This window comes from Lycorma delicatula, chromosome 9, assembly GCF_047948215.1.
Source record: "Lycorma delicatula isolate Av1 chromosome 9, ASM4794821v1, whole genome shotgun sequence".
NCBI lineage: Eukaryota > Metazoa > Arthropoda > Insecta > Hemiptera > Fulgoridae > Lycorma > Lycorma delicatula.
In genome coordinates this window covers 123,709,256-123,730,407 of record NC_134463.1, presented here as the reverse complement: position 1 = coordinate 123,730,407, position 21,152 = coordinate 123,709,256, and the positions used below count along the sequence as shown (strand labels likewise).

General features: G+C 28.9%; 1 protein-coding gene and 1 pseudogene across 1 annotated transcript; one reads left to right on the top strand and one right to left on the bottom strand.

The window, feature by feature from the left end:
• LOC142330749 (trypsin-1-like) overlaps window positions 1–550 on the top strand; it is a 33,674-nt pseudogene extending 33,124 nt beyond the window's left edge.
• A 4,687-nt stretch (window positions 551–5,237) lies between these two features.
• Window positions 5,238–12,746, bottom strand: LOC142329997 (migration and invasion enhancer 1-like). Its single transcript, XM_075374998.1, has 3 exons — window positions 12,580–12,746; window positions 7,613–7,710; window positions 5,238–5,536 (listed from the first exon to the last, which is right to left on the bottom strand). Exons 1-3 carry the CDS (start codon window positions 12,603–12,605, stop codon window positions 5,373–5,375), a joined length of 288 nt encoding a protein of 95 aa, XP_075231113.1. The 5' UTR covers window positions 12,606–12,746; the 3' UTR covers window positions 5,238–5,372.
• Between the last annotated feature and the right edge of the window lie 8,406 nt (window positions 12,747–21,152).

The following is a 21,152-nucleotide window of genomic DNA, read 5'->3' as shown; positions in this document are numbered from 1 at the left end:
ATTTCAACTTTAGCGCAAATGATTTTATAATAGAATTTTAATTTTAACCATTTTGTAAATGTTTTGGGAAATCTAGACTTACATTTAGATGTTATTGAAGTATCAGCAGCAGTTTTAACCTGCCATTCAAAAATTATTGACTTATTATTATTACACAATCTGTAAATGATACTACAGGGTAGGAAGAAATTAAAAGACATCAGAAAAGAATTCTTCTCAATAAAAAATAAAACAGAATGAATCTACTAATATTTTAGTCTGTTTTTAGCATTTCAAATTACTAAACCAATTAAATTAGAAATAACTATATCCGAATGATTTAAGTATCTAAATTTTACGCATAAATTTAACACATATTTTTATGACAATTCAATTCTATTATTTCAGGGAGATTCAGTAGGTCCACTTCAATGTAGCCTGAATGATGGAAGATGGTATTTAATAGGAATAACATCTTTTGAATCAGGCTGTGCTAAACCAGGCTATCCTGATGTTTACACAAGACTCGTTTTATCTTCCATGGATAAATGGAAAAATAAAAACACACTAGATTATTACATTTGTATACTAGATAATCTTTATATGATATAAATACTCCACTTCTTTTTTTTTTAATTACTTTATAATTTATCTTTGTATAAGCTTTAATATAGATAAAAAATGGTGACAATAAAGAAACGATTAGGACTCTATTTAATTTTTTTTTCTTATTTATTCCCATAACCAAATCTGTGCTCTACAGAATGTTTGTGTTACACAGAAAAATAATTTTAAAATCATAATAACTTTAAATTCTTCCATTTTTATTATTATTATTATTCAAATTTTTCATTTACTTCTGGTCAAAATTTAAAGGCAAACAGATTTTTTCTAACTTTAGTCATAATAGATAACTTCAATAAGTTCCTGGAATTGAAATATTCCATTTAAAATGATAATCATTATGGGAAAATGATTATTTCATAAATCAGTGGCTATCAGCACGACTGACATAACACTCTTGTTTCCTCTCCAACAATAGTCTCTCCGTTGAATGTCTGTATAATCTGTATAATGTGAATCGCGTAAAATCATCATAATTCAGAAATAATTTTAAATAGACCCTAACCGGTTATAGAAAAACCTTACTGTAACAAATTCCGTAATTATGGTAAATTCAAACTAAAAATATATTTTTTTTATCAGTTAATAGCATTTTTAAATTGAATACCTTCCCCCAAACATAATAATCTGCAAAACAATAAACTCTTCTACAATGATGCGATTAAGTATCCTAAAATAAAAAAAAGATTTTCATCATCTGAATAAACTTCAAGGAGAATATAATTTAGTTTTTAACAGTCAAATACCTAAAATTAAATAATCGGATGTAAGCATAACGTTTGAATAAACTTAACTTTTTGTTCACATCACCGTTTAAAAGTTCTATAAAACAAAAGAACATGTCTTTATTAACAACATAAAACTGAATATTAATGTATGCGACTATACTATGCTATAATGTGACTATACAAGTCACACTATATATTTACTTTTCAATAATAACGTGCTATATAATAATGGTAAAAAAAAAATACAAGATCTCATTTTATTCCCTAATCGGTCTTTTATTAACCTCTGCAATTTCACTTTATATTATTTAAGTACCCACTTTTGTACACTTTTAACGTAACTAGACTTTATACCTCTGTAAAATTAGAAAATTTCTTTAACAGTTTTCAAATTAAGTGTACTTAGCCATTATCAGTTAGCAAATGATTAAATTTTAAACTATTGTTTATTTTAAGTATTTTGCTTTGAATTAGACGATTTTTAGGCTACTTTTTTGGAACTATAATGCAAAAAATAAATAAAATATAAAACACTTTAAAACAGAAAATTCTCACTATAAAAATAAGCCCTATTTAAACTTTTTTTTTCTAGTTTTTATACAATTGTAATGATTTTAATGTATTATAAATAGAAACGAATTTTCTATGGTATAAAAATATTTTTTTAATAATGTAATCCTTTCCTAACAATCTGTTATTAAGGTTTACCGATAGAATTTCCACAAAATGGTTATGGTAAACTCACCGTAAACTTTGGCCCGATAAGATACCTTACCTTTAAATAACATTTTTATGGCCCCATCCTTATAATGTCTAAACCTGTTTAAAAATTTAGTTTTTAAAGAACTAATATTAATTATTACTTCAATAAATATATAAATAATGAAAAAATCATATTACTTCATTTTTTATAAAAAAAAGACTAAAATAAAAATAAGGTACCTGTAATTACTGGAGTAATAACTCCGCTGGAGTAGACTAAATACTGGGATGGTAATAAATAAACAGATTGTAAATCTTAAAAAGATTCCCTAAAGGTTTCATAAATTCTTATTACAACATACAACAATGTATGTAATGGATTTCTTTGACGGTAAAACACTCTTCCCCTAATAATTCTACAACTACAAGGTTTCATTTTTTCATTATATCAACATTATAACAAATAACATTAAATAAAAAAACTTAACTGAGGCAAGCGATTCATAACTGTATTAAATTTAATTTCTAATTTAGATGTTTTCTGATGTCATAAACAAATCTGACATAGAACACAAGTAATTCTCAAAAGTATCAATGTCATCCTCATAACATTTAATATTTTAACATTTTTATTTCACAGAAAAATATTTATTTTGCAACTAAAACATTTTGAAAAATCAATCTTTCTTAAATAAAAGAGAATAATAAGCATGGTGTCAGGTGTAGAATGAATATTGCGGAGTTTCTGCACATAGCCAAAATATATTGCTGCATATTATCAGGGCAAGCCGCTAAAATAGAAAGCTCTAGAATTGAACCGCAGCAACTGGCTGAATATTACTGAATGAACATCAATACTCTTACAAAAAGCATCTTTGATCTTTTCCATCAACAGCCCTCTACAACTCCTAAAAGTCTAAATAGACCTGTTCGACTATGTAATTACCGGTTCAAGATACATTCCACATTTCTCCTATTCAAATGAGAATATATTTTTATTTCCATCACAATTGTTTAAATAAAACTGCGTATGGTGCAGTGCGATGAGGTCAAACATGATCGTCAACAAAAACTAAATTACAATATACGCTCCTCTTAATGTTGATAATGTGTCTTCTCTGTCAAGAAATGAGACAATTGTATACTACCTCACCACAGATAGAAAAACTGTAATGTAAACAAAAAAGAATTAATACAGATCGTCTGATGAGTTTAAGATAACAACTGGTATTGTCCTGCTTTAATGTATGAAAGTAAGAATATCAATATGTAGATTTCAAATTCATAAATGTCCACCGTATTAAGTTTAAATTTAGAATTTACAATTACAGTTTTACATTTATTTCACGTAGTATTACCAAGGGCAGCTCCAATGCTGCCTTCATTAATATTTATCTTTTGGTACGAAAATTTTAAAGCATCTGCAACTTTAAAATATATATATATATATATATATATATAATGAATATTTTTTCACATTATTTTTATTTATTAGCTGGTTTTATTTTGTCAGTTAGTAAAATATTTTCAAACAGTACGTAATGTATAGTACATAAAGGATCATAAAAATATTTTGAAAAATTCCAAATGAATGAATGGATCTCTTTTGAAATAAAATTAGCATAATCTGAACCTATAAAGCAACTTGTGTTGACTAATTCATTAATGTCTAGCAAAAACTACTTCCGCTAAATTGATGAAAATTTTTATAAATATTCTTCTTACAGTGAAAGTGCACACTAAGAAAGGATTTTTTAAATTCCAACTTTAAAGGGTTAAAATGGAGTAACAATGAAATTTACTATTTTTCTTCTTTTTTTTTTAATTTCTTGGTAACAAATGAAGATATCAACTTGATCTTTGGTGTCTGTAATCTTCGTGTGAATATTTAATAATTAATTTCTAGATTTCTTGAAATTCCAAGTTTAAAGGGCTAAAATAGATTTTGAAATTTCTTTGAAACCTTTAAAGCTTTTTTTTTTTTTTAATTTCCCAGTACAAAATGAAGATATCATTTGATTTTTGTTGTGTGTAATCTTCATGGGAGTATCTAAAAAAAATTCTACATTTTTGAAATTTTGAGTTTAACGGGTTAAAATGGATTTTGAATTTATGTTTAAATCCGGCTTTTTTTAATTTCTCAATAACAAATGAAGTTATCAATCAACTTGATTTTTAGTATGTATAACTTTCATGTAAATATCTAAAACCAGATTTCTATATTTTTCAAAATTTGACCTTGAAAGGGATGAAGAAAAGTAAAAAAAATTTGAACAATGGTTACAAATTGTCCCCATTTCCGACTATACTAAACAAGATAATCCCTAGATTGAGGCTTGCAAATACACTTCAAATAAATATGTGTAAACTATTTTGGTTTTTTTTTAATTTCAATTTTTGAAGGAGCACAATGGTGTATAGTGCGGTGACTCAACCTAAACACCCACTGTTACTGTATGTGTGACGCAACTGGCTGTACCTGCCTCCAGTTGATTAAAAAATATGAGTAATTAAAAAAATTAACAAAAAATAAATAAAACAAAAGAGAAGATGTACAGTTACCTCCTAGTGGTGTTTTTCAGGTAATTTTTAAGATGGAGGCTGACTGTTTTGAAATCCACATTCTTTGATGACTCAAGGTTTTGGGTCCCGAACTGACAAACTGTTGCTCTAAAAAAATTACAATACACTGATATTTTTTATAAATTAAACAGCCTGTCATTTTTATTTACCATTATTATTCTCACAAACATCAGTAACAGCAGGGTCCAATGGGCACAGACCTCTGGGTAGACGGGAAGGGCACGCAAAATAAGCCATGACCAGCTACTAAATATCCCCTGATTGTAACGGGAAACAAAAGTAACCATATAGCACAGCCAAAGCAACAATGGGGATGCTAGTTTAAATATAAGTCTACTTACTGTTAATAGTAATAAACAATAGCTTATTGTTTGACAAATAAAACAGGCTACTCAAAAAAATGATCTCATAACATAATGATTCAATAATACAAATTAAAAAAAACATCACAAAATTTGAAAAACATCTAAGAACATAATATGGAAACTTACATTCAAATCACACAAATCATACTACCATACTACAAAAAGAGAATCATACATTTAGAACTCCTTAACAAAAACATGAGAGCTGATGATGGAAAAATGTTATAAGTACCTCATAAATTTAAATTTGAAGAAATAATAAAAGTAAAATGATTTATTTTACTTCAATTTTTAGATTAATTACACATTACATTACACTGTATAAGTACATAAAATTACAAAAATATATAAAATGAATATAAATTATACTGACTATAAAAATATATATATTTTACATAATAGAACAAGTTATTGGTTGTTGTTTATAAGCTTTTCTTACAGATCCACCATCTGCAACTTCTTCAACAATATCTGCTACTTCATCAAAATCAGGAAAAGCTAATGTTTGTAATTTTGAATATATCAACTGCTTGTTTACTTCGACTTCAAAAGATCCTAAAAGCAAAATTATAAATTTGAGATTACTGATTAACTCATGATCTTTACATCTAATGGTGGACCTTGTTACATCATTAAATTTTTTTTTGTTATAAAATTCCAATAAGTAGATCAGTAATGAATTTGTGTTATTTTTTAAATATGTTTCTTCATGAGATCTAGATTAGAGTAATCTATTTACAGGGTAAAATACTTCAATCTACATTATAAAATGCTATGAAACGTTCAGACAATCATCATTTTTTCCTGAACATAAATCACTTACATTTTATCAGTTAACATTTATTCTTCTGGTGTGAAAAAACTTTGAAGATGAAATTCTATCTCCAAACAACAAAAATTGGTTAAAATTCATAAAAATTCTAGCTCCTGTTATGGTAACACAATAATTTGTTTTTACTCAGTAGCTCCAAGTTACTCCATACAACTTGTAATTTCTTCAATGGTTACGTCGTCAGTCTTCAAGCACAACTGTGCACATTTTTTCAACATTTTCATCCATTCAGGAAATTTAAGGACATTGAGAACAAGGTTGGTCAACAGTCAACATTTCACCTCTTTTGAAACAAGAAAACCACTTGTACACTAGAATTTTTCCCATAGCAGTGTGAGCTGTTTCAACTTCACAATAGTTTCCGTAGCGTTTTTCCCAACCATGAAGCAAAACTTCACAGCTGTGCACTATTATTTAAGGTCTGCCATGACAAACAACGAGATCCAGGTGAAACAGCTTTCAAAAAAATATTCAAAGAGATTAGACAACCTTCTCAGGTGATCTGCCATGGTAGGTAAACTAGCACTAAAAGGTCACTTGACATTCTCCTAATAAAACCACAACTCCACCTAGTGCAACACAATTCCAGTTATTTTTTAGTACTTCCTTGTACAACACCTCCTCGATTCAACTGATCAAGTAATATGATTATCTGAAAATTGGATCAAGAGAATTTCATATAGTGATCAAACATTACTTTTTTAAAAGCAAAACCACACACAATACTAAAGTTAAGCTCAATAAATATTATGGTAAGTCAGCTTTATTGATTATTTTCTATGGAGTTCGTATGAGAACAAATGATAATGTACAATCTGAACAGCTTAGTGAAGTTACAACCACAGAGAATATTGAAAAAAATCCATGACATAGTTGTGGGGACAGAAGAGTAAAAACGTATTAGATCACTAAGACAACTGGCATCTCAAATGAATGGGTGCTTCATATTATATGTTAAAATGCTCCGCTAGAAAGGTAGGAAGAAGTAAACATTTCTAAGTTTTAGGTTATTTTAAACTGATAAAGAGGAAGTTTTGCGTAGTTTCCTAATGGTTAATGAAACTTGGATATATCACTATCAAAGTGAAACCAAATAACAACCAAACTAGAGGTTACAGTCAGGAAAGTTACTCTGAAGAAGGTAAAAACCATCCCATCAGCAAAAAATATGAGCCCACTGTTGTTTTGGATGTTCATGGCTTTCTAAAAGGAATAAAACAATAATTAAGTAATGTAATACATCTTTGCTGGATCATCTAGAAATAAAGGGAAAATGGCCATATTTGACAAAAAAGAAGATTCTTTTTTATAAAGACAATACACTTGTCATTCTTTTGCATTTGCATCAGTAAAATTGTTTGAATTTTGCTACAAAACTCTTCCACATCTTCTACATGCCAAACTTAGCATCTTCAAATGGTTTTCAAATAGTAAGAAGTGACTTTTTGGAAATAGATGTTTACAAAATGATGAAGTTGAAACATTTGCCTACTAAATTAAGTTATTCCCTATTTTAAAAACTTGGACAAGTCATACTATAAGGATGGGATCAGAAAATTTGAGTATTGTTGGACTAAATGTATAAACTTGAAAGAAGAAAATAAAAAGATTTTTCACAAAAAACTGTATTCTTTATATTTGCATGGACTTATCGTTATCAAATACTCCTTACATATTGAGAATTCTAATTAAAAAAAAGAAGATTAATACAAGAAAATCAATCCTATTTGTTACAAGCAAACTAATATTTATTTAAAGTCATTTATTATATAATATTAACAGTCTAATAGATATAATACCTTGACGACCAGGTGTTCCTTGCACTTTTGTTTCAGGTACTCTGTTTAACACAACTTTTTTTAAGTCATAAAATTTAATGTCATGTCCACATGTGGCACTGTAACATGAATATGAATCATTGATCAGATACTGCAATAAATAACTTCTTTTTTCAATTTAAACAATTTCATAAAAGGAAAACAAGGCATAAAAAGGATGATCCCTTGGTTAAGTGAACAACCTAAATAAGCAAACCTTATGCTTCAACTAGCCATTAATAAACTAATCATCTAAAATTTCTAAAATTTATTTTAAATTAAATTAAAAGATTTCCTGTTACAGAAGCAATATTGACTTTTTCACGAGTTTTTAAAAAATACTAATTAAATGAACCTAAATTTCCAGTCACCTTGTTTAACATTTATTAAATAAATATGAAGTGAAACATTCTTCAATATCCTTAAAATTGACTCTATATTTATAATCTTCAAAAATTTACATCACTATGTCATATTATATTATATATTAACGTGTATTTGAAAATAAACTTTTTAGTTTGTTAACTTTTATCTTGTGATGGTGTTTTTTATAGAGACTTTCCTATATGCTTTTAGGCAACTGCAGGATGGATGTTTCTTTTTCCCCCACCACATAAGCTTAAAAATTGTGCGTGAGAATATGGAAAATGTGTAAATTATGAAAATGCCATGCCTGACTAGGATTTGAATCCAGATGAAAGAAAGACTGAGATGCTACCACTCTGTCACACAAGCCAGCAGATTAGCTTTTGCTACCTGAGGAGTTACACAACAATCAATTCCAGACATCAATGATAAAATATACACTGAATACAACAATATAAGTGCATATGCTACAAACTATTTATAATTTCAACCTCTAATTTGAGATTAAATACTTAATATTAATTTAAATAACTTTTAAATCACCTAACTTAAATTATGTAACTTTTAATAACTTTTTGTCAATTTGTCAGTCTGCTTTGAAATGAAATTTACCTGGGCATATTCAAACATCATTCTTCCTTCAAAAATAAATTAGATCTTTATATTACTACAATCACCATCCCTAATGGTAAATACAAGTGACAACTATAATAACTTATAAAGATTGCCTAATTGATAATAGTATGTATATATATATATATATATAAACTTTTTTTTAATAAAAATATATCTCGCTTTATAAATAACAGAATGTCCATTAACACTTCATAGCTAATATCAGACTTTTAATCCAAACATTAAGAGGCTTTGAGAGCTTAAGACCAAAGATTACACAAGGCTTAATCAAGGAATAATAATAATAATAAACATGATAAAACAAAAAAAACTAATACCTAACAATGATAACATAGAGTACGTTGATGAAATCAAATTTACTAAATGTGTAAATAAAACCATAGTAAGCTTTTCAAATGAATATGTAAAAACTTTTAGTCAGATACTTGATGACATTAGCAGAGTTCTTCCTGTAAAAATTATTTATAACAGATCTTTGTCACATCAATAGATCACATCACATTTGAAACATCTACGCTCTAACATTAAAAAGTAATATAAATAACTCAAAGCAAATAGTTTTGCTTTCTATCTATCAATCAACAATGTAAGTAATGTGTAAAGTGATTTTATAACAAATCAAATTACACACTTATCTTAGAAAAGCAATCTTACAATATATTTTAAGTCAAAAAAAAAAAATTTCAGTTAACAGAAGAGCACATTCTAATAAACCTATGTTGCTCAAATAAAATAAAGGATGAATGCCATAAAATTGTGCCACCTCTCTTCTTCCTCAGTAGAATACCTCAAGGTAATGATACATAATAGGCTATTACTATCATTTCTTAAAGATTATTATTCAACTAATTATTAGCTTACTCAGAACTTAAAGAAAAAATTATCACCTTATCAGGAAACCATAAATAAGCAAACAATAATCCAATAAAATATATCTCAATTTCTAAAGTGACAATATGTAATAATTTTACCACTACAGTACTGGTGTTTTGGATATTGGTCCTGATTAGTTGAGTGATGTAACCGGTATAATTTAGAAGTAAAGAATAAAAAATAATTAAATCAATTCTATTAACTTATTCTAGTTTTAGTTTCATTTTATTCATAATTTCTCATCGTTGCTCTCGGCATTATTCAGTATTCAACACACAAAACAATATACCTGTGAACATCAAATCACAGCGCAGACTGCTTCCAGGGTCCAGTACTCAGGTGCACAGTTGAATAGGGAGTAGAGGGAAGGGATGCTCCACTCGCATGTAATGTCACTCACTTGTAACGCTAGTCCCTACCCTGATGCATGCCAATTCACTCTTTTGTTACAATAAAGACTGAAGTTATTAAAAACTATTTCAGTTATTTTTGGACAGCCGTGACACCAAAATTACAGAAGTGCTTTTTCAATGACAAATTAAAATCAAAACAAGTATTAGTAATGACTAATACTTGAAAAATGTGTCATATATAGAAATTTATTTTCTACTATAAACAGTGGAAAAACTGACATTGAAAACCACAAACATAAACAGGCCATGTCAGCAGAATTGCAAGATATTTTATGAAAAACCAATTTGAAGATGCTAAAAGAAAACTAGTTGCACCTGAAGGTTTATGGGCATATCACACAGTAATGCCTACTTACTCTTTCCAACCAATGCAAACTATGTACCTGCAAACTGATAAAAGCAATTTTGGTTTACATGTTCCCACAACAGAATGTGAGATGAAAGTTACAGATGTGCTGATGCCTTAAAAGATATAGTTATTGAAATAGGAGTTAGATGCTGTAAATTTTATTTCTATTTTTGCAAATGCATCAAACCACATGGAGATAAAGTCAATTCCCATAATTATAAGTTATTTTTCATACCACTCTGGAATACACATCAGAATTTTTGAAGTAAGGGATTTACCAGGCAAAACATTTGACAAAGCCAATGATTATATTTTGGAAGTGTTGGAAAAGATTATTTATTTACCAAAGTAGTTGGATTTTGTGCTGACACAAATATCAACTTTGGATGAATTTGAAGAAGTAGGAATGTTATTACCGAGCAGAAATCAAATTTGGGAGGAAGACAGCTTGCAGGAATTAATTGTGCCACTCACATTTCAAACAATGCTATACAAACTGCAGCTGACTGTGTTCCAATTTATGTGAAAATTTTTATTACAAAGATTTATATCTATATTTATGAATTTTTACTACACAGAGTAGCATTTGCAGTGACTTAAAAAACAAAATTGGCTGAAAGAAAAACAGATGTTTTCTTACCAACACAAGTGCAGAAAAATTTGAATCAGCTTGAGGAAAAAGGCATATTAAAACTTATTTTTTTTAAAAAAAGAGTAAAACTAAATATACATATTTAGTTATACGCTCGCTAACCTCGGTACTTACTATTAACGCCACCGCAGCTACAGCTTCATTTAAAAACAAAGTAGTAATTCGGATTTCGGTGGATTAATATTATTTGGATTTCGGTGCTATAACATTAAGGTTATATTATTAATAAGTTATATATATGCATATTTAATGTTAATTATAAGAGGTTAGCGAGCGAAGCAAGCGTAGGTTATATTTAGTTAGGTTATTTTGATATACGTATGATTTGTCAGTACACAAAGTCAACATAACCTAAAGCTGTAGCTGTAGCTGCGGTGACGTTAATACGTAAGTACCGTAGAATTTTATGAGACATATTCATTATCTAGAAGAATGGGAAGGACCTAATAAGCAATCTGAAAAATTCAAATGGGTTTTGCTAAACACTAAACCTGCCCATGACAGTATTCAAATTTGCAGTGATTAAATTCAGCATTTTCTCAAATCAATATGGTAAACACCAACTGTTTGAAGAAACCTGTTTTGTCCCGCACTACAATACAGATGAAAAAGTTATTCATTAGAGATAAAATCCTGTAACAGTATTGAACAGATGGATTAAAATATTCAAAGCCTTCAGTGAATGTGATGTTTACAATATCAGCAAATTGTTAGAATATTGTCTGTTTAGCAGGAACTAATGCACTTATTATATATCTTCTTTTTTTTTAAAGAAAAATTGTATTTTTTTAATTTTTAGTTATAAAATTCAATTATATGTTAAAAATTTGGAATGTTTGCTAATTACTAAATATAATTTTTACGAAACTTGAATAAAATTTTATAAAAACATCCAGTAAAAGTTATTAAAATCAATCCACTCGTCACAAAAGTTTAAGAAGCAAAATTGGGAAAGCATAAGTACTTTCATAATGTTTTTATTTTATTAATAAAAACATTTTGATACTGCTGCACATGTTTCTACACTCCTTAGACCCCAAAATTCTAGGTAAACAATTAAGTACTAATCTACCTATATCAATCCTTTCCTACAAAATTACTCTTATATTATAAAACAGAAGTACATTTTATTGAATTATACAATATTTTTCAACTTATATTCTGTCAGCAACTATTACTATACTCTCTGAACTATTTTAAATTTGAAAAAATGTCAATTTACACTGTGGACAACAGCAGTTCATATTACTTCAGTCTATAAGCCATGTATTCTTAAGTGCTAGTGAAACAGCTTAAGCTCATTTTAGAGCTTATAATTCTGCTTGAAACTAATCTGTCTGTGTATTTCAATGAGAGTTCGTTTCTTAAAATGAATTTATTACGATTCTAATAAATTTCTAACGATAGAAATTAAACTTTCAATCAAGTTTCTATAATTACGGCGGCTTTGGAACATTTGAATTCAATAACCCAGTATCACATTTCGTGTTTTCTTTTTTTAAAAAGCTCAACGTACATATATAATTTCAAAAAGCCGGTTTTTTAAGACCTAATAGTTCACCATTTTTATATTCAGAATAAAATTTCATAACCTAGATTGACCGACAATTAAACACAAATACAGTAAGCTGGGGAAAAGAATTAAAATAATTATGCTTACCAGTATTCTACATCTAAATGAACCATATCTTCAGTAATTTACACGTAAAAATCACAATCATCTACTTTCTTAATTGCATACACAAATAAACAGCAAGTTTACTCAGAAGGCTTGCCAACTTGCAAAAAGGTCACTGTGGCCGAGTAGAAGCTAAAAATATCATGAACTGGCAGTTATGATGCGACTGTTGCGAATAGGATGTTTCTACCCTTGTAACTAGTGCTAATCCTATCCTTGCTAATATTGTGAATGTGAGTTTGTTACGCTTTCACGCAGAAACTACTCAACCGATCATCATGAAACTTTGTACACATATTCTCAAAGGTATTGCGAAGGACATATGACACTTTTTAGTAAAAAAAAAAAAATATATATATATTATTTCCGGAGGGTAAAAAATTGATATTGGTAAATTGATAATTGGATATTGATCGTCCGACAAAAAATTTGACCAAATTGCCCAGTAAGTAATTTTTTCACTTGAATACCATTCTTTAATTGTTATTGGCTCAATGAATAGAAAATGTCAGCATTGCGATGCTTTGAAATGTAAAGATTAAACTGCTGGAATGTGCTAAGTTTTGCTTCCTTTACTTGGTGAACCAGAGGAGCCTTTGAAAGCTGCAGTTGCTTGGTAATAAACTTAAAATATTAATTTTTTCCTGGCTAACCTTCATGTTCCCTCCCTAAATTAGAACAATTTTGTGGTACTAAACTAGTTTCTTCTGTAGAAATATTTAAATCAAAGGAATCAAACTGACTTGGCAGTTTTTGTAACTTTTTTAAAATTGGTTCCTTTTGCACTGCTCTGTAATTTTTTAACCTTAATGGGGGAAATGCCAAGTGCTGAACAAGCTTTATTCATGGACTCATTGAGGCACAATATCGTAACATTCCATTTCACTTTTGGTATTATCTTGTTTTTATATGCAGTGCTCTGCCTGAAATTAATTTGGATTGCTAGTTGACAGTGTCAAAAGATATTTTTCAGAGATTTCTTAACCGGTTTACTGTGACTAAATAGATCACAGCAACTTTTCCCATTAATATGAAGATATTTAACTACATATTCAGTTTTATTAAAAGTTATTTGCTGTTCAGTACAATAATATTGTGCAATACCGAAGATCTATTATAAGTCAATTTGTGACATACTGTTTTTAGTGTGAATGCCAGTTGAACACACCATAATCCATTTTTATAAAATGAAAGGGTTTTTACAATAACAATACAGTTAATATAAATTATAAAACTACAAACTGCACCTTACTTGGCCCTAGTTTCTGTACAGCTAAAATAAAAATTTCTCTAATAAAATTAAAAATAAAAGATATCACATAAAAGAGAAGTTCACTACTAATAAAATTACTTCATAAACAAGTGCACATTACCTAAGACTGGCATCAATACAATATATTACATTGAAATCAAAACAGAGACTGTTACTGTTAGAATATTTGCATTCAGGATTACACACATTCATGTCCATGCTAGTCTACTCACTTTCATGTTTAAACAAACTAGAATAAATATTGTATCAAAATAAATTTAATCAAAATATTGTATCTGAAAAAATACATGCTGTGAATTTTTTGGATACATTGTTCAAGGAACAGTGTTTTTAGCGATTTTGATGACTATTACTTGTAAACCCCTTTGAGTAACAAAATAAATTTTATATTATTTTAAAGTACATAAATGTCCTTACTGCTGTAAACATTTCAGATTTTTGCCACCTGTCCCACATGAGGTTTTTGGGTCCCAAAAATGAGACATTCAATTTGGCAGCCACTTACAAAAAAAAAAGTACTACTACTAGTACCTAAGAGTTAAAAAGGTAAAAAACAGGCGTGTTAACATAAGCCCTTCATTATTTATTTTGGGGTCAAAAAAATATGAAGTTCCATATTTACACTTTCCAAAAAGCACTTTTTGACCTCTGTAATGTAAAATAAGAATCCTACAGGTCATGGAAAAAGTGATGAAGATGGCTGTTTTACCAGTTTGCAAGTTAGAAAATAGTCTATTAATGAAAAAAATATTTTTTGGCCACTACAAGGTGAGTAGTTATCATATACAAAATATCGAAAAATCAAAAATAGTGATGCAATAAATTTTTTAAAAATTTGTTAAAATGTAATACTCCATTTCTAATTTTTTCTTTCTTTAAAAAACTAATTTTTGTAATTTAGTGTTAAAAGTAACATACACAAACAAGTTTTTCATGAAAAAAAATTTAATTTAACTTTGTACTTAGGTTGACAAATTTAGTTGTGTATGTTTTCATTTATTTTACCCACCTATTTTCTTTAAATCTAGAGAAACAATGGCTTATTACCAAAAGTATCGACAGGGCTGGGTTGAGCCACAGCCACAATGACAGGTTTTATTTTAAAATGTACAATATTTTATTGATTATGTTAAACAAGAAGTAGCTGACAAGACAAGAGATCTGTTTCACTTACCTGTAAGCATTTGCAATACTTTTAAATACCCATGTGCTGTTAATATCTCATTATTATTATTAATGACCCCTCACTCAACATATTCAATCACATCAAAGTGGCGCAAAATGAGCCTACTTTCTCCCCATTCTCCTCATGCTGGCTTATGCAGTAGTGTGCTCACGTTGTGAAATTTATAACTTTTGTTCTGTTTTGTCAAGTGGTAAATCATATAAACCATAATTTTTTTTTGTCATTGGCAAATACTGCAATTTTATGTAACTTAACACTTTATTTTGTGGTCAGGGGACCTACTGCTGGTCTGATGTTAAGATGAATTGTACGTCCAATAAAGTGGAACTAAATAATTATAAATTTTGAACAGAACTGGATTGTAAAACCAACCTTTCCAACTTGGTGGTTGATTTGAATTATGTTAGTATTTTTTTCTTTATAGTGGGGTGTTTTTGTTACCCTGTTCAGGGTTTGACTGGGAAAGGTCTTTGTAGTTTAATAAAGCCCTGCTTATTTATTCAGATATTTAATAATAGTTAATATTTAATTGTGGTTTTATTTTGTCTTTGGCATATAGTGTATACATACATACAGTGTATGGTTTGAATTTTCTAGTTTTATTCTACTTTGTGCATAGTGTGTGTGTGTTTTTTTTTTTTGTTTAAAAGTTACAGATACATTAATTACTCCAGATCATGAGTCAGTTTTTTCTTCCATGATCATGCTTTTTTATTTTTAATATTTTATTGGATATTACCCACTTTCAGACCATGTATAAAATTCTTTGTCAACATTTACTTTTTACTTGATGAAGATTGGACAATTGCAACTGAAGAAGATTATAAAAATACTCTACAGTATTTGAATACACTTTTCTGGTTGAAATTGTAATTTTGCTATATTAATAAAATAAACATTTACTTGAAAATCAATTATTTTTTATTTCCATGTTAATCTATTTCCTGCCAGCATCATATATCTGCAGTATAACTTTCCTCTTCTACGTGCATTATATAACTTATATTAAAGCCAGTCAGTATTATTTTTTCTGCAATACTTTTTTCAACTTTGTCTGCTTTCTCATTTTCTTATTTTAATTTCTTTTCAGTCCTTTATAGCCTTAATAAATGTTATTTAGTTATATCCTACTTGTATTATTAGTTTCTTTTCCCTCTGAGATGTGTGGCATTTATATTTTCCTGAGACTAGCTACTTGTTTTACCTACTCAACTTATCAACATGCAATCTCCTCAGCACAACCATCATAATGCACAAATTATCAAATTATGTGATCGTACAAGAGAAAATATTTTTAACATTTCAAATTTTAAAATTATATAAAGGCTAACGTATTAGTGATGAAGTTACTCATCAAAACTGTTTAACCATGAGGACCTTCTGTTTGTTATAACATCTGCAAAATGTGTTTTTCAGTTGTTTACAACACACACTAAGTAACAATAAGTAAAATTCTTAATCACATATTTTACTATTTTTAAAAGAAAAATAATTTATAAAAAACTTATAAGTTAAATTTATAAATGAAGTTCTCAACTGTAATTATTTACAATATATCTAAAAATATGTTACAGTTAAAACTATTTTACTATTTCCAAATTTTTTTTTCATTTTCATACAACTATGAAGTTGAGATTTAAAGGAATATTTACAAGATATTACAGTAATAGCTTACAGTTCTAAAAATATTTTTTTAAATATTTAAAAAAATATTATTTCAGTATAATTATGAAAATATTTATACTGAAAAACAACAAGATATAATTATACAAATAGTTAAATTCCAATGTAATCTGTTTTTTATATTTATTGAAAAGGAGGTAATTAACTGAAATAAGACCAGTGAAGGTATATATTAATTTTTATAATATTAATTTTTATAATAATTTATAATTAAAGCATTTTTTAATTTCATAAACTTTTACATCTGCCCATAGTTTTCTGTAATTCAGGCAACAGACCCACATCTGAAATGAAGTTATTTTCATCTTTCTTTCTTTGACATCCTACTCTTAAGTATATTGAACTTGTCTCATGATGGCCTCTTGAAAACTTCTTTCGGTGTACTTTTATGTATGTTTATTATATATTCATTAATTAAGCCTTCCAAGTATTTAAATATGCTGTATTATTTTCATGTATATATGTTTTAGTCTTACCTTTACCCTCTTTCCTTCTTTGCCAATATTCTTGTGTTCTATTTCTTTGTTTATATTAATTACAAGTTCTATACTAGCAATCTAGCAGTTATGTAAATTAAGTAGTAATTTGTTCTTGTAAACAAGTATATCCTGTTCTGATGAGCATTCTCAGTGTTCTCCTGGTATAATAATAGTGTGCAAATGTGAATGTGAGCATTATAAAATTAATACAAAGGTGATAAATCTGCTACTTGACAAAAAATAAGATAAGGAATGCAGAGAATACTTATTGTAACATTTAATTTATATTTAAATTTTATTTCATGGTATGAATATTGTTGCATTGTTTATAACCGTGGAGACACTGAGGAAGCTGTAGAATGTTATGGAGTGACATATCCTGGGAATATTTTTCACCACTCAAAGATTCTTCAGAGTCAGAAAAGAGTCAGAATCAACAAAAACTACTTCTGAAAAAGATGAAAAAGATTTTACTGATAATGTTGAAGCTGATTCACAAAGACAAACAAAATGTATACATTTTTTACTTATGGATCTTACAGATTTATTTTACCATTTTAAAAAAAAAAACAGTGAAGTAAACATTGTGGAATTTTTAATTTTAACGGGAGTGAGAGCTTTGTGCTGACTACATCACAGTTTAGTTATAAAAGTGTTTTAACTTTAATGTCTTAAAAAATTAATTTCTTAATTTTTATTAATTAAGTATTTTATTTATAAATAGATTTCAGTTTATTTATTGGCTTTACTATTAACAAACTTAAGTTATATAAAAAAAAACTGTTGAGCTCCATTTTCTTTATGATGAAATACACTGATTTTTTATGATTCTTTAAGTTTCTTAGGGATAATATCTTTCAAGATTTTTAAATTAAAATTATTTGGTCACATTTACAAATTGAACATTTATTTGTCTATTATTTTCATTATTGATTACTATAAGATTATTGTCGTAAATGGTATAGATATAACCTGATATCTGATTTTTGAAATATTAAATTAACTGGAATACTTAAAATAATAATAAAGTAAAACTGGAATAAAGTAAAATAATATTATAAATTTCTGCATTTTGAAGTACTAGTTAATGCCTTAATGCAATTAAATCATACATGCTGCTATATTTCAGCTGTTGGATTTTTAAAAAAGCATAATAAGAAAAACTGAATGTTTATCAAAATAATTGTAAATACAATGTATACCCAGAAAATAAGTTTCATCATAATTCTATGTATGAATGCTGAGTCTCCTGATATGTTAGGACACCTGTGACACCTGTCACAGTGCTAGTAATCATCTTTGACTATTATCGATGATTTGATGTCAAGATGTCTACAGACATGATGAACTGTCAACAGAAAGTTCACCATTGTATCTCTTCCCATGCATTTTCCACAAATTTCACCTTTGTTTCTACGTGAAATTGTGTCTGAAAAATTGGCTTGCTGAAAATTACACTTGCCTATACTCTGCATCACAATGCAGTATTTTCTTATATAGCTCTGGCTGAGAACAGTCTTCCTCTCCTGTATTGCCCAGACTTTGCCGCAGTGACTATTACCTGTTCTTGTGTCTTAAAACCATCCTGTTCCACTATCATGAGTAGGTCAAAATAAATTGTTAATATGTGGCTTACTTCGCAGATGGCATCTTTCTATAATGAAGGGATATAACACATGTGGTGATTGTTAAGGGCCTCAAAAATGGTGGTAATTGTGTAGAAAAGTAGAATAAGATTTGTACTTCAAAGAGCTATAAAAATTCTACATGAGTGTCTGATTGATCTTTTTTAACTCTTTTTTACTTACTTGGGTACCCGTTTTCAACTTCGAGCTGAAATAATTTTGTTTACGAACACCAGATTCTATTATTCGCTTGGATCCCTATTATTTGAGTTATTTTAAACAAGTTCATCTCATATATGATGTAATTTAATTTTTTTAAGACATTTATGTGATTTCGAATATTATTCAGTCTTTGATATTATTTATCTATTTACTACTCAGGTACCCAGATGATATTCTAATGAGAGACACTTGAGGATAAATGTAATAAATCAAATGGAAGTACAGTAATTTTAAATACTTCTTTAGAATATTTCTAATATATTTTTCAGTTAACACTTAAGATTATTTGTGAAATGATAGCAAACAGACACTTTTTACAAATTGTTGGTGTAGATGAATGTTCAAACATGTGTTTTACACTGAAAACATGATTTAAGAATATTTCTTTTCTGCTTGTGAGATGCTACATAAATATTACAACAACTGATGGCAATTTTCTGTCCAGTTTTGTACATTTGGATGGTCCAAACGTGGAGGGGATTGGTAGTAGTGTTTTAAGTGTTGTCTGTGTGGACACAGCTAAATTCTGTGATCTGCCTGTTATTTATGCCCACTGCTGTGAGGAGGGATATAAATGCAATAACTGTCACAAAAAGGCTGATCCTCCATTGTGTGTAAATTGTAAAAGGTTGAGGAATGATCATAAGCACTCTGCTGATAGCAATGAGTGTGGCTCATATTTGAGAGCTATCAAAATGTATTTTAATTCTCTTGATGGCTAGTTTCGGTCAGTTGAATGCATAGGGTGCTTATATTTGTTCAAATTGGGTTAGGTGAAGTGGCCTTACATTCGAAACCCCTTGTTTTGTTGTAGTATCTGTGTATTTATTACATGTGGTAACCTCCCAGGTTTTGTGGGATGGAAGCAATTTTATTGTGATTTTGACAGCATGTCTGCTGCTCTGTGCAGAAGAGAAATAACTTGTGTCTTCTTGTGGCAGCTCTCTAACAATCATGTTTTTTTAGGGTTGACATTCAGAACTTACATCGAGACGGCTGTTGGGTGTTATACGCACGGTCTTTTCCCTGAAGTGAGAAGTCTGTGGGGTACCTTCTCTTTGGTTTCCTAACATGTATATAATTCAGTTTCTTTTGGGCCATGGTGCTTCTAGGAATATGTTGGCTTGTTTCAGCCTTGCTGGTTCTGTGTCCGTGGTGTGGCATATTTTATACGTTTCGTTTTATATCTCTGCCGTTGGTATGATGAAAGATGGTTAGAGATAGTGAAGCAGCTCAGAAATATTAGATCTATTTTAGATTTAAATGTTAACTGGAAAAGTCAGACTGAAAGGACAGTTGTGGAGAATTTCATGAAATGGGCATGTAGGATTGGGAGTTTTGAGTTACCTGGGTGGTTAGTGATCGCTCAGGCGTTCTGTTGTCACCAAGATAGGCACTCCATAGTTTTTTTGTTCTGTTATTTTATGATGCTCACATTTTATTTCATTGGTAGGGCTATAGCTCAAAATTAAAATATTTTATTTCTATTCTGTTCTATTTGTTCGAGTAATTTGTTTTTGTTTTTGGTTTTGTTTTGTGTTTATTGATAGTACGTTCTTACACCAATGGAAAAGTCATTCATGGCATTCACATTAATGGCATCCTGACTGAGGCCAAGCTGTTAACTAAAAGATAATATTCAGTCTGTGGATTCAGAAGATGACCTTCGATAAAGCCCACAGGACTAGATACAGAGGGGAGGGGATGGCATGGCGACTGGAATCATCATGTGGCAGGATCTTCTCCTTCAGGGTCAGGATAAGAGAGATCCATCTAGAACACTTTCATTTGCTAATTTTATAGAAAAATTCAGAATAACTTGCTGATTTAGCAGTCAATCTTTGATAATAGGAAGACAATTTTACTAGTTGTAAATATTGTCAACTATGTTGTAAAAAATCAAATAGCCACGTTTTCATCTTGTCTTATACTAAATTTACCTTCTAATTTATCAGTTACATCTATGTCAAAATCTGGTCAGATTTTGTTTTTAGTAGAAGTGAATTATGTCTGGTTTATTTTTCAGTCCTGAAGACATATCAATCATGGTGTGTACATGACAAAAGTATTTGTTTCCTTTATTTCCA